The 14,745-nt window shown below is 53.9% G+C and overlaps 1 protein-coding gene across 2 annotated transcripts in view; it reads right to left on the bottom strand.

Moving 5' to 3' along the window:
- lrp3 (low density lipoprotein receptor-related protein 3) overlaps positions 1-13,775 on the bottom strand; it is a 75,889-nt gene extending 62,114 nt beyond the window's left edge. For both annotated transcript variants that reach the window (XM_059993374.1, XM_059993375.1), the window contains exon 1: positions 13,536-13,775. In XM_059993374.1, the coding sequence (XP_059849357.1) occupies positions 13,536-13,590 (55 nt within the window). In that variant the 5' untranslated portion in view covers positions 13,591-13,775. The remainder of the gene's footprint in view (positions 1-13,535) is intronic.
- Between the last annotated feature and the right edge of the window lie 970 nt (positions 13,776-14,745).

Here is a 14,745-nt window from a genome sequence, read left to right as displayed (position 1 = left end):
TACACCTTTTCTTAGAGAAGCCCAAAACTGTTCACCATACTCAAGTTGAGGCCTCACCAGTGTCTTATAAAGCCTCAACATCACATCCCTGCTCTTGTATTCAAGACCTCTTGAAATGAATGCTAACATCGTAGTTGCCTTCCTCACTACTGACTCAACCTGCAAGCTAACTTTTATTTCTCCACACTGCCTCCTACCAATCAACCAATGCTCTAACAATGTTAGTAACTTTCCTGTAATACCATGGGCTCTTAACCTGGTAAGCAGCCCCATGTCTGCACCTTGTCAAAGGCCTTCTGAAAGTCCAAATATACATCCACTGCATCCCCTCTATCTATCCTACCTGTAATCTCCTCAATGTCTTGACACAATTTTGAATTCATTGTTCCCTCTAAAATTGCAAGCTGCCCAGACCCTTGAGGCAGCAAAGCAGCCCCAAACCTCCATGCTTCACAGATGGGATGAGGTTTTGGTGTTGGTGTACAGTGGCCTTTTTCCTCTAAACACAGCAGTGTCCTTTTCTGCCAAAAAGTTCAATTTTGTCTCATCTGTCCATAGAACATTATCCCAGCAGCATTATGGAACATCCAGGTGGTCTTTTGCAAACTTAAGACATGCAACATTTTTTTTTGGAGAGCACTGGTTTCTTCTGTGGTGTCCTTCCATGAACACCGTTCTTGTTCAGTGCTTTTCTTACAGTGGACACAGAAGCAGAGACTTCTGCTTCTGAGAAGCAAGTTCTAGAGATTTCTGCACGGCTTTTGCTGTTACCCTTGGGTTGTTTTTCCACCTCCTTCAGCATTGCACGTTGTGCTCTTGGTGTGATCTTTGCAGGATGCCCGCTCCTAGGGAGGGGAGCAACAATACTGAATTTTCTCCATTTATAAACAACTTCTACTGTGGGCTGAAGAACACTCGGGTCTTTAGAAATGCTTTATGAGCCTTTTCCAGCTTCGTGTATCTCTACAATTCTCCTTCTAGGGTCCTTTCAAAGATGTTTTGATCAAGGCATGGTGCACATAAACAGATCTTTCTTGATAAGAGCAGGCTTTGTCAGTAATCTGACTTTGTGTGTTTTTTTTAATAGGGCAGGGCAACTCTTCAACCCACACCTCCAATCTCATCTCATTGATTGGAACACCTGACTCCAAATAGCTTTTGTAGAAGGCATTACCCCAAAAGTTCACATATTTTTTGAACCTAGACTGTGATTGTTTAAATGGTGACTCAGTTTTGACGAGGAGTACAATTGTTTATGTATTATTAATTTAGGCAGATTGTGTTTGTCTATTACTGTGACATGGATGAAGATCCACAACCTTATTATTTTTACAGAAAACCAGGTAATTACAAAGGGTTCACAAACTTTTTCTTGCAACTCTAAATAAATAAACTTGTGCCTTTTGAATTTATACTCCATCTTGTGAAAAATATTGCAAATTAATAATATATAAAGTTAGAGGTTGAGGTATGGATTTGGAGTAAAACTATGTAAATACCAACACCAGCATGTATTTACAATGTAAATAGCTTTATAAAAAGTGGAATGAAGTGTTTCCAGTGCAGTTCAGTGAAAGGGGTAATAGATAGGGGGAGCTACGTAGAATGATTGATCAGATTAACTACTGGGGGGGGGGTGCACAGGGGGAGGAAATGTTTAAGATACATGAAGATTTTGTTTGAATAGCTCTGCAGCACTTTCCAGTAGGGAGCTTTTGGAAAAGCAGTTTGCAGGGTGGGTAGCGTGTGCAATGATTTTCCCCGCACTCTTCTTTGTCCAGAAGAGAATTCGGAGAGATAGAATCTACCAGCATTTGGATAATACAGTCTGATTAGGAGGAGTCTGTGAAGCTTTGGGTGTGGGAAGTCATGTTTTACTCAGATTCTTTTGAAGAAGATACCAAAAATGTAGATGAGGACAAAGAAAATCCCAACATGGACAACTAGTCCAGAAGGTTAGATCCCTTCTGAGCCAGGGAGAGCTGGTAAGGTGGATTCCACATTGGTTCAGAGGTAGGAAGCTGAGGGGGGTGTTGAAGGCTGTGACTAGCAGTGCGTTGAAGAGGTAAGTGTTAGGGCCCTTGTTATTCATTAAGTACACATGCAGATATGCAAAGTTTGATCAGTAAATTTGCAGGTGACATTAAATTAGAAGTTATTGGTGATGGTGAAAGTTATTGTAATTTACAAGGTGATCTTGAGCCATTACAGTTTTTCAAGAACTTTACCAAGGAAAGGCCTAGGACATTGTTTACATGGACATTAGCAAAGCCTTTGACAAAGTCCCGCATGAGGTGCTGGTCCAGAAGGTTCAGTCATTTGGTACTCAGGTTGAGGTAGTAAATTGAACTCAATGTCGGCTTTGTGGGAGAGGCAAAAGAAGTGTAATAAATGGTATCCTCTACAGAGCCTGTGACTAGTGGTGTGCTGCAAGGATCGGTACTGGATCTGTATTTGTTTGTCATCTAAATCAAAGATTTGGATGATAATGTGATTAACTGATTCAGCAAATTTGCAGATGACATCAAGATCAGGGGGTGGAGTGATCAGTACAGAACACTACCAAAGCTTGCCACAGGATCTGGACCAGCTGTAAAAATAAGCTGCAAATGCAGACATGTGAGGTGTTGCATTTTCAGAGGACAAACCAGCATCAGACTTGCAGAGTGTATGGAAGGGCGTTGAGGAGTGAGGCAGAACAGAGGGCTCTGGAAATCCATAATTCTTTGAAAGTGGCATCACAGATAGATAGGGTCATTAACAACGCTTTTGACATGTGGCCTTCAGAAATCAGAGTACTGAGTACAGGAATTCAGATGTTATGTTGAAAGATGTGGTGAAACCAAATTTGGAGTATTGTATGCAGTTCTGGTCATCTACGTACCAGAAAGAAATTAATAAGATTGAAACAATGGAGAGAAAATTTACCATGACATTGATGGTGTATGAGGACTTGAGTTATAGGGAAAGATTAAATAGGTTAGGACTTTATTCCCTGGAGCATCGGAGAATGAAGAATCGGAAAAGAGGTATACAAAATTACAAGGGGTATAGATAGGATAAATGCAAGCAGAGTGTTTCCACTGAGGTTGGGTGAGATTGGAAATAAGAGGTCATAAGATGGTGGTATGTGCGAACGCAGTGGCTTCTAGGGAGCCAACCAAAGGTGCTTTTTCCCTTTTTACATTCCAAAGACAATTCTACTCCAAGAACATAAAACACTGCAGGGCTACTCCATCAGTGAGCTGCTCGTTGATTGGACCAGCTAGACTGGTGTAGACAGCAGAACTGGCCAAGGTGTCAAAGGAGCCCATCAGGATATCGGAAGAGCTGACCTGGCTGCAGACCATGTTGTTGCCCACTACTCAGAAGCGTTGGAGTCAGTGCCGTATAACCATGGGAGATTGTCTCAGACATTTCACTTGCAATCGCAAAACTCTGTTGGACAGTGATGAGGTAAGTTGCCACAGGCCTGTTACCCTTGTCTGGTGGAGGGCCAGTCAGCATGACAGCTGTGCAGCCACAGTTGTAGCAAGAACTGGGCCTCAAGCCTCAGGGTTGCCTGCTGGGGTAGACCAGGAGAGAGATGCAGAAATGTTACAGCATGGAACTGAGCCGGGGCCTGGCCACGCCCATTGGTGCTGCCCTCCTGTATTCGAGTGGTGGAATGGCGGGCTGGACTGCATGCATCCGTACACTGCTGGGAGACTGCACCATCGATCGCTGGACATTGTTGCTCAGGGTCTTGGACGATATATGTTTTTTTTTTCTTGAGTGAATATGCTATTTGCTCAATATTTTGAATTAAGTTACTTGCTATTTTTGAATATTTGCTCTATTTTGAGTGTTTTGCAACTTAGTCCCAGAGGAATACTGACTCGTTCTATGTATGGTTTGAATAATTATTAAACTTGATTTGACTTAAGGTTGAGGGTGAAAGACGAAATATCCAGAGGGAATTTCTTCACTGAGGTTGGACAAGCATCCAGCAAAAGTACTGAATACAGGTTCAATTGCAACAATTAAGAGAAATTTGGACAGGTATATGGATGGGAAGGGTATGAAGAGAAACAATCCAGATGCAGGTTGATGGGACTAAGCAAAATAAGTTTGGCACAGACTAGATGGGTTGAAGGGCTTGCTTCTGCAGTAGGGCTCTATGACTCTAGGTAAGTGGCCAAGGAGTGGTAAAAGGATTTCAATACCAATAAGTGCAAGATGATGCAGCTTGGAAAGTAGTGCACAACTCACACTATAAAGGGTAGGGCACGAGGGGGTAGAACAATTAGGAGTACAAGTACAAAAATGGGGCAAATGGTTGTCATGGTGGGAGATTTTAATTTCCCAAATATTGTCATCTCCCTAGAGCAAAGGGTTTAGATGGAGTGGAATTTGTTAGGTGTATTCAGGAAGGTTTCCTGACACAGTATGTCAATAAGCCTACAAGAGGAGAGGCTGTACTTGATCTGGTATTGGGAAATGAGCCTGGTCAGGTGTCAGATCTCTCAGAGGAGAGCATTTTGGAGATAATGATTTCAATTCCATCTCCTTTACCATAGCACTGGAGAGGGATAGGAATAGACAAGCTAAGAAAGTGTTTAATTGGAGTAAGGGGAAATATGAGGCTATCAGACAGGAACTTGGAAGCATAAATTGCGAACAGATGTTCTCAGGGAAATGTACGGAAGAAATGTGGAAAATGTTCAGGGGATCTTTGTGTGGCGTTCTGCATAGGTATGTTCCAATGAGACAGGGAAAGGATGTACAGGAACCGTAGTGTACAAAGGCTGTTGAAAATCTAGTTAAGAAGAAAAGCTTACGAAAGGTTCAAAAGACCGGGTAGTGATGGAGATCTAGAAGATTATAAGGCTAGCAGGAAGGAGCTTAAGAACGAAATGAGGAGAGCCAGAAGGGGCCATGAGAAGGCCTTGTCCAGCAGGATTATGGAAAACCCCAAGATATTCTACAAGTATGTGAAGAGCAAGAAGGTAAGATGTGAGAGAATAGAACTAATTAAGTGTTATGATGGAAAAGTGTGTATGGAACCGGAGAAGATAGCAGAGATACTTAATGAATACTTTGCTTCAGTATTCACTACAGAAAAGGATCTTGGCAATTGTAGGGATGACTTACAGTGGACTGAAAAGCTTGAGCATATAGACATTAAGAAAGAGGATGTGCTGGAGCTTTTGAAAAGCATCAAGTTGTATAAGTCTCTGGGACCGAATGAAATGTACCCCAGGCTACTGTGGGGAGGCGAGGGAGGAAGTTGCTGATCCTCTGGCAATGATCTTTGCATCATCAATGGGGACAGAGGAGATTCTGGAGGATTGGAGGGTTGCAGATGTTGTTCCCTTATTCAAGAAAGGGAGTAGAGATTGCCCAGGAAATTATAGACCACTGAAACTTACTTCAGTGGTTGGTAAGTTGATGGAGAAGATCCTGAGAGGCAGGATTTATAAACATTTGGAGAGGCATAATATGATTAGGAATAGTCAGCATGGCTTTGTCAAAAGCAGGTCCTGCCTTACGAGAGTGATTGAATTTTTTGAGGATGTGACAATGATGAAGGAAGAGCAGAAGATGTAGTGTATATGGATTTCAGCAAGGCATTTGATAAGGTACCCCATGCTTATTGAGAAAGTAAGGAGGCATGGGATCCAAGGGGACCTTGCTTTGTGGACTAGAATTTGCTTGCCCACAGAAGGCAGAGTGGTCGTAGATGGGTCATATTCTGCATGGAGGTCAGTCACCAGTGGAGTTCTTCAGGGAACTGTTCTGGGACCCTTACTCTTCATGATTTTTATAACTGACCTGGATGATGAAGTGGAGTGATGGGTTAACAAATTTGCTGATGACACAAAGATTGGGAGGGAGGGAGGTTTTGGATAGTGTGGAGGGATGTCAGAGGTTACAGTGGGACATTGATAGGATACAAAACTGAGCTGAGAAGTGGCAGATGGAGTTCAACTCAGATAAGTGTGAAGTGGTTCATTTTGGTAGGACAAATATGATGGCAGAATATAGTGTTAATGGTAAGACTCTTGGCAGTATGGAGGATCAGAAGGATCTTGGGGTCCGAGTCCAAAGGACACTCAAAGCTGCTGCGCAGGTTGACTGTGGTTAAGAAGGCATACAGTGCATTGGCCTTCATCAACTGTGGGACTGAGTTTAAGAGCCAAGAGGTAATGTTACAGCTCTACAGGAGCCTGGTCAGACCCCACTTGGTGTATTGTGCTCAGTTCTGGTCCCCTCACTCTAGGATGGATGTGTAAATTATAAAAATGGTGCAGAAGAGAATTACAAGGATGTTGCCTGGATTGAGGAGCATGCCTTAAGAAAATAGTTTGAGTGAACTCAGCCTTTTCTCCTTGGAGCGACGGAGGATGAGAGGTGACCTGATAGAGGTGTACAAGATGATGAGAGGTATTGATCGTGTGGATAGTCAGAGGCTTTTTCCCAGGGCTGAAATGGCTAACACGAGAGGGCACATTTTTAAGGTACTTGGAAGTAGGTACAGAGGAGATGTCAAGGGTAAGTTTTTCACGCAGAGAGTGGTGAGTGCATGGAATGGGCTGCCAGTGACGGTGGTAGAGTCAGATACTGTGGGCCATTGTGTACCAAAGGGTCTGTATTGTGCTGTAGGCTATGTTTCTGTGTAATGAGGTGAAGGCCTGGGAGTGGGACTGAGGATGGGGAAAAAAAAGGATCAGCAATGATTTAACAGTGGAGGACACTCGATGGGTCAAATGGTTAACTCTGCTACAATATTGTATGGTCACTGTGTAACACCCGGGGTACGGTACCGGTGGGGATGGGTCTGTCACTGTGTGACACCAGGTTACGGTACCGGTGGGGACGGGTCTGTCACTGTGTGACACCGGGGTACGGTACCGGTGGGGACGGGTCTGTCACTGTGTGACACCGGGGTACGGTACCGGTGGGGACGGGTCTGTCACTGTGTGACACCGGGGTACGGTACCGGGGGGGACAGGTCTGTCACTGTGTGACACCGGGGTACGGTACCGGTGGGGACGGGTCTGTCACTGTGTGACACCGGGGTACGGTACCGGTGGGGACGGGCCTGTCACTGTGTGACACCGGGGAACGGTACCGGTGGGGACGGGCCTGTCACTGTGTGACACCGGGGTACGGTACCGGTGGGGACGGGCCTGTCACTGTGTGACACCGGGGTACGGTACCGGTGGGGACGGGCCTGTCACTGTATAACACCGGGGTACGGTACCGGTGGGGACGGGCCTGTCACTGTGTGACACCGGGGTACGGTACGGGTGGGGACGGGTCCGTCACTGTGTGACACCGGGGTATGGTACCGGTGGGGACGGGTCCATCACTGTGTGACACTGGGGTACGGTACAGGTGGGGACGGGTCCGTCACTGTGTGACACCGGGGTACGGTACCGGTGGGGACGGGTCCGTCACTGTGTGACACCGGGGTACTGCACGATTGGAGACGGGTCTGTCACTGTGTGACACAGGGGTACGGTACCGGTAGGGACGGGTCTGTCACTGTGTGACACCGGGGTACGGTACCGGTGGGGACGGGTCTGTCAGTGTGTGACACCGGGGTACAGTACCAGTAGGGACGGGTCTGTCACTGTGTGACACCGGGGTACGGTACCGGTGGGGACGGGTCTGTCACTGTGTGACACCGGGGTACGGTACCGGTGGGGACGGGTCTGTCACTGTGTGACACCGGGGTACGGTACCGGTGGGGACGGGCCTGTCACTGTGTGACACCGGGGTACGGTACCAGTGGGGACGGGCCTGTCACTGTGTGACACCGGGGTACGGTACCGGTGGGGACGGGTCTGTCACTGTGTGACACGGGGGTACGGTACAGGTAGGGACGGGTCTGTCACTGTGTGACACCGGGGTACGGTACTGGTGGGGACGGGTCTGTCATTGTGTGACACCGGGGTACGGTACCGCTGGGGACAGGTCTGTCACTCTGTGACACCGGGGTACGGTACTGGTGGGGACGGGTCTGTCACTGAGTGACACGGGGGTACGGTACAGGTAGGGACGGGTCTGTCACTCTGTGATACCGGGGTACTGTACCGGTGGGGACAGGTCTGTCACTCTGTGACACCGGGGTACGGTACCGGTGGGGACGGGTCTGTCACTGTGTGACACCGGGGTACGGTACCGGTGGGGACGGGTCTGTCACTCTGTGACACCGGGGTACGGTACCGGTGAGGACGGGTCTGTCACTCTGTGACACCGGGGTACGGTACCAGTGGTGACGGGTCTGTCACTGTGTAACACCGGGGTACGGTACCGGTGGGGATGGTCTGTCACTGTGTAACACCGGGGTACGGTACCGGTGGTGACAGGTCTGTCACTCTGTGACACCGGGGTACGGTACCTGTGGGGACAGGTCTGTCACTCTGTGACACCGGGGTACGGTACCGGTGGGGACGGGTCTGTCACTCTGTGACACCGGGGTACGGTACCGGTGGTGACGAGTCTGTCACTCTGTGACACCGGGGTACGGTACCGGTGGGGACGGGTCTGTCACTGTGTGATACCGGGGTACAGTACCGGTGGTGACGGGTCTGTCACTGTGTGACACTGGGGTACGGTACCGGTGGGGACGGGTCTGTCACTCTGTGACACCGGGGTACGGTACCGGTGGGGACGGGTCTGTCACTGTGTGATACCGGGGTACGGTACCGGTGGTGACGGGTCTGTCACTCTGTGACACCGGGGTACGGTACCGGTGGGGACGGGTCTGTCACTGTGTGATACCGGGGTACGGTACCGGCGGGGACGGGTCTGTCACTGTGTGACACCGGTGTACGGTACCGGTGGGGACGGGTCTGTCACTGTGTGACACCGGGGTACGGTACCGGTGGTGACGGGTCTGTCACTCTGTGATACCGGGGTACGGTACCGGTGGGGACAGGTCTGTCACTCTGTGACACCGAGGTACGGTACCGGTGGGGACGGGTCTGTCACTCTGTGACACCGGGGTACGGTACCAGTGGGGATGGGTCCGTCACTGTGTGACACCGGGGTACTGCACGATTGGAGACGGGTCTGTCACTGTGTGACACCGGGGTACGGTACCGGTGGGGACGGGTCTGTCACTGTGTGACACCGGGGTACGGTACCGGTGGGGACGGGTCTGTCACTGTGTGACACCGGGGTACGGTACCGGTGGGGACGGGTCTGTCACTGTGTGACACCGGGGTACGGTACCGGTGGGGACGGGTCTGTCACTGTGTGACACGGGGGTACAATACAGGTAGGGACGGGTCTGTCACTCTGTGACACCGGGGTACGGTACCGGTGTGGACGGGTCTGTCACTCTGTGACACCGGGGTACGGTACCGGTGGTGACGAGTCTGTCACTCTGTGACACCGGGGTACGGTACCTGTGGGGACGGGTCTGTCACTGTGTGATACCGGGGTACAGTACCGGTGGTGACGGGTCTGTCACTCTGTGACACCGGGGTACGGTACCGGTGGTGACGGGTCTGTCACTGTGTGACACAGGGGTACGGTACCGGTGGGGACGGGTCTGTCACTGTGTGACACCGGGGTACGGTACCGGTAGGGACGGGTCTGTCACTGTGTGACACCGGGGTACGGTACCGGTGGGGACGGGTCTGTCACTCTGTGACACCTGGGTACGGTACCGGTGGGGACGGGCCTGTCACTGTGTGACACCGGGGTACGGTACCGGTGGGGACGGGTCGGTCACTTTGTGACACCGGGGTACGGTACCGGTGGGGACGGGCCTGTCACTGTGTGACACCGGGGTACAGTACCGGTAGGGACGGGTCTGTCACTGTGTGACACCGGGGTACGGTACCGGTGGGGACGGGTCTGTCACTGTGTGACACGGGGGTACAATACAGGTAGGGACGGGTCTGTCACTGTGTGACACCGGGGTACGGAACCGGTGGTGACGGGTCTGTCACTCTGTGACACCGGGGTACGGTACCGGTGGGGACAGGTCTGTCACTGTGTGACACCGGGGTACGGTACCGGTGGGGACGGGTCTGTCACTCTGTGACACCGGGGTACGGTACCGGTGAGAACGGGTCTGTCACTCTGTGACACCGGTGTACGGTACCGGTGGGGACAGGTCTGTCACTGTGTGACACCGGGGTACGGTACCGGTGGGGACGGGTCTGTCACTGTGTGACACCGGGGTACGGTACAGGTAGGGACGGGTCTGTCACTGTGTGACACCGGGGTACGGTACCGGTAGGGACGGGTCTGTCACTGTGTGACACCGGGGTACGGTACCGGTGGGGACGGGTCTGTCACTGTGTGACACGGGGGTACAATACAGGTAGGGACGGGTCTGTCACTGTGTGACACCGGGGTACGGAACCGGTGGTGACGGGTCTGTCACTCTGTGACACCGGGGTACGGTACCGGTGGGGACAGGTCTGTCACTGTGTGACACCGGGGTACGGTACCGGTGGGGACGGGTCTGTCACTCTGTGACACCGGGGTACGGTACCGGTGAGAACGGGTCTGTCACTCTGTGACACCGGTGTACGGTACCGGTGGGGACAGGTCTGTCACTGTGTGACACCGGGGTACGGTACCGGTGGGGACGGGTCTGTCACTGTGTGACACCGGGGTACGGTACAGGTAGGGACGGGTCTGTCACTGTGTGACACCGGGGTACGGTACCGGTGGGGACGGGTCTGTCACTGTGTGACACGGGGGTACAATACAGGTAGGGACGGGTCTGTCACTGTGTGACACCGGGGTACGGTACCGGTGGTGACGGTTCCATCACTGTGTGACACTGGGGTACGGTACAGGTGGGGACGGGTCCGTCACTGTGTGACACCGGGGTACGGTACCGGTGGGGACGGGTCCGTCACTGTGTGACACCGGGGTACTGCACGATTGGAGACGGGTCTGTCACTGTGTGACACAGGGGTACGGTACCGGTAGGGACGGGTCTGTCACTGTGTGACACCGGGGTACGGTACCGGTGGGGACGGGTCTGTCACTGTGTGACACCGGGGTACGGTACCGGTAGGGACGGGTCTGTCACTGTGTGACACTGGGGTACGGTACCGGTAGGGACGGGTCTGTCACTGTGTGACACCGGGGTACGGTACCGGTGGGGACGGGTCTGTCACTGTGTGACACCGGGGTACGGTACCGGTGGGGACGGGTCTGTCACTGTGTGACACCGGGGTACGGTACCGGTGGGGACGGGTCTGTCACTGTGTGACACCGGGGTACGGTACCGGTAGGGACGGGTCTGTCACTGTGTGACACCGGGGTACGGTACCGGTAGGGACGGGTCTGTCACTGTGTGACACCGGGGTACAGTACCGGTGGGGACAGGTCTGTCACTGTGTGACACCGGGGTACGGTACCGGTGGGGAGGGTCTGTCACTCTGTGATACCGGGGTACGGTACCGGTGGGGAGGGTCTGTCACTGTGTGACACCGGGGTACGGTACCGGTGGTGACGTGTCTGTCACTCTGTGATACCGGGGTACGGTACCGGTGGGGACGGGTCTGTCACACTGTGATACCGGGGTACGGTACCGGTGGGGAGGGTCTGTCACTGTGTGACACCGGGGTACGGTACCGGTGGGGACGGGTCTGTCACTGTGTGACACCGGGGTACGGTACCGGTGTGGACGGGTCTGTCACTCTGTGATACCGGGGTACGGTACCGGTGGTGACGGGTCTGTCACTGTGTAACACCGGGGTACGGTACCGGTGGTGACGGGTCTGTCACTGTGTGACACCGGGGTACGGTACCGGTGGGGCCGGGTCTGTCACTGTGTGACACCGGGGTACGGTACCGGTGGGGACGGGTCTGTCACTGTGTGACACCGGGGTACGGTACCGGTGGGGAGGGTCTGTCACTGTGTGACACCGGGGTACGGTACCGGTGGTGACGGGTCTGTCACTGTGTGACACCGGGGTACGGTACCGGTGGGGACGGGTCTGTCACTGTGTGACACCGGGGTACGGTACCGGTGGGGACGGGTCTGTCACTGTGTGACACCGGGGTACGGTACCGGTGGGGACGGGTCTGTCACTGTGTGACACCGGGGTACGGTACCGGTGGGGCCGGGTCTGTCACTGTGTGACACCGGGGTACGGTACCGGTGGGGGCCGGTCTGTCACTGTGTGACACGGGGGTACGGTACCGGTGGGGACGGGTCTGTCACTGTGTGACACCGGGGTACGGTACCGGTGGGGACGGGTCTGTCACTGTGTGACACCGGGGTACGGTACCGGTGGGGAGGGTCTGTCACTGTGTGACACCGGGGTACGGTACCGGTGGGGACGGGTCTGTCACTGTGTGACACCGGGGTACGGTACCGGTGGGGACGGGTCTGTCACTCTGTGACACCGGGGTACGGTACCGGTGGGGCCGGGTCTGTCACTGTGTGACACCGGGGTACGGTACCGGTGGGGACGGGTCTGTCACTGTGTGATACCGGGGTACGGTACCGGTGGTGACGGGTCTGTCACTGTGTAACACCGGGGTACGGTACCGGTGGTGACGGGTCTGTCACTGTGTGACACCGGGGTACGGTACCGGTGGGGCCGGGTCTGTCACTGTGTGACACCGGGGTACGGTACCGGTGGGGACGGGTCTGTCACTGTGTGACACCGGGGTACGGTACCGGTGGGGAGGGTCTGTCACTGTGTGACACCGGGGTACGGTACCGGTGGTGACGGGTCTGTCACTGTGTGACACCGGGGTACGGTACCGGTGGGGACGGGTCTGTCACTGTGTGACACCGGGGTACGGTACCGGTGGGGGCCGGTCTGTCACTGTGTGACACGGGGGTACGGTACCGGTGGGGACGGGTCTGTCACTGTGTGACACCGGGGTACGGTACCGGTGGGGCCGGGTCTGTCACTGTGTGACACCGGGGTACGGTACCGGTGGGGGCCGGTCTGTCACTGTGTGACACGGGGGTACGGTACCGGTGGGGACGGGTCTGTCACTGTGTGACACCGGGGTACGGTACCGGTGGTGACGGGTCTGTCACTCTGTGACACCGGGGTACGATACCGGTGGTGACGGGTCTGTCACTGTGTGACACCGGGGTACGGTACCGGTGGGGACGGGTCTGTCACTGTGTGACACCGGGGTACGGTACCGGTGGTGACGGGTCTGTCACTGTGTGACACCGGGGTACGGTACCGGTGGGGACGGGTCTGTCACTGTGTGACACCGGGGTACGGTACCGGTGGGGACGGGTCTGTCACTCTAGTACACAGAGCTGTCCTCACGTACCCCAGGCCCCGCACCTGCACCATCCCTGCCCATGGTAACTCCTTTGTCCCAGGACACCCTCTCTTTCCCCATCTCCTCTTCCGGGAATACTCCGTGACGCCGAGGGTTCCTCCTTGGACCCCCGTCCCTCAACCAAACCACCATACCCCGACTTTACCCTCGGGCGCCCACTGCACTGATGCCTACCTCGACTCTCCACCCCCACCCCCGGTGTCTCCTAGCACTCGGCCCCGTGTCCTCCTCTCACCGAGCCGCCTACCCACCGGTGCCGAAGAGCAGGCCCAAGCCGAGGAGCGTTGGCCGCCGTTCTGCCGCCATGTCTTGTTCGCCGCTGTGTTACATGCAGGCTGCGGTGCATATTGTGTCAGCCGGGTACGGTACCGCGGCCTCGGGCTCGCCCCGCTCCATCGCAGGGCTCGGCGCTCCCCCGGCCCCGCTCCCTCACACTCCAATCCCGCTACCCCAGCTCACCCGCAGCAGCGACGACGCGCCTGCGTACAACCGGCACACATCGCCGATGGCGCCTGCGTACTACCGCTCGCAGCCGACAGGCGGCACTTTCCGCCGAATGCGCCTGCGTACTACCGCTCGCAGCCGACAGGCGGCACTTTCCGCCGAAGGCGCCTGCGTCCTACCGCTCGCAGCCGACAGGCGGCACTTTCCGCCGAATGCGCCTGTGCAATGCTGCCGGCTGCGTTGTGTAACTTGTCACCTGATCGCCAGCCGGCGTTTGCTGCGATGTACTGAAGCCAAATAGAAAGTCGCTCTCTTTTTTATAGGCACTTTAAATGGCCGTGAGCTGGACTGCCGGGACCAGCATTGATCGCGTCTCCCCAACAGCCCTCCGAAAGGGGAGGTGGGGCAAACAAGTGCGAGAACTTCTGCATTCCTTGTAGAGAGGCTCACGTAGTTAAATCCAGGGACGGCGGGTTATTTTCCCAGCGGGGTAGTGTGTTACGTGGGTGGTGGCGCACTCTGTCCCTCTTGGAACCTGTGATTCCCGAGGGAGTGTTGTGACGGTACAGGTGCGAAGGAGGGTTTAGTGTGCGTCTCTGGTTTCTGTAGTTCCTTCCTGATAGTAGTAATGAGAAGGAGGCATGCCCTGGCTGATAGGGCGCCACCTTTTTGAAGCATCGCTCCCAGATGGCTAGTGACCATGCTCTCTGCAGCTCACTCCGATCCTGCGGTGCGGCCCCCCCCACCACCTCACACCACACCAGACCAGCCGGTTGGTATGGTCTCCTTGGTGCATCTGTAGAAATTTGCGAGTGTTTTAGGTGACATACCCAAACTCCTCAAACTACTAATGAAATATTGACACCCAGAAACTTGCAGTTGCTCACTCTTTCCATTTCTGATCCCTCTGTAAGGAATGTTGTGTCTTTCTGAAGTCCGCAGTGGGTTATTTGGTCTTGCTAACGTTGAGTGGATCACCACTCAGCGAGGTAATAAATCTCGCTCATTTACGCCCTC

The sequence above is a fragment of the Hypanus sabinus genome, chromosome 17, assembly GCF_030144855.1.
Source record: "Hypanus sabinus isolate sHypSab1 chromosome 17, sHypSab1.hap1, whole genome shotgun sequence".
NCBI classification, from domain to species: Eukaryota; Metazoa; Chordata; class Chondrichthyes; order Myliobatiformes; family Dasyatidae; genus Hypanus; species Hypanus sabinus.
The sequence above is the reverse complement of the archived record's forward strand: the minus strand, read 5'-3'. Positions and strand labels throughout refer to the sequence as shown.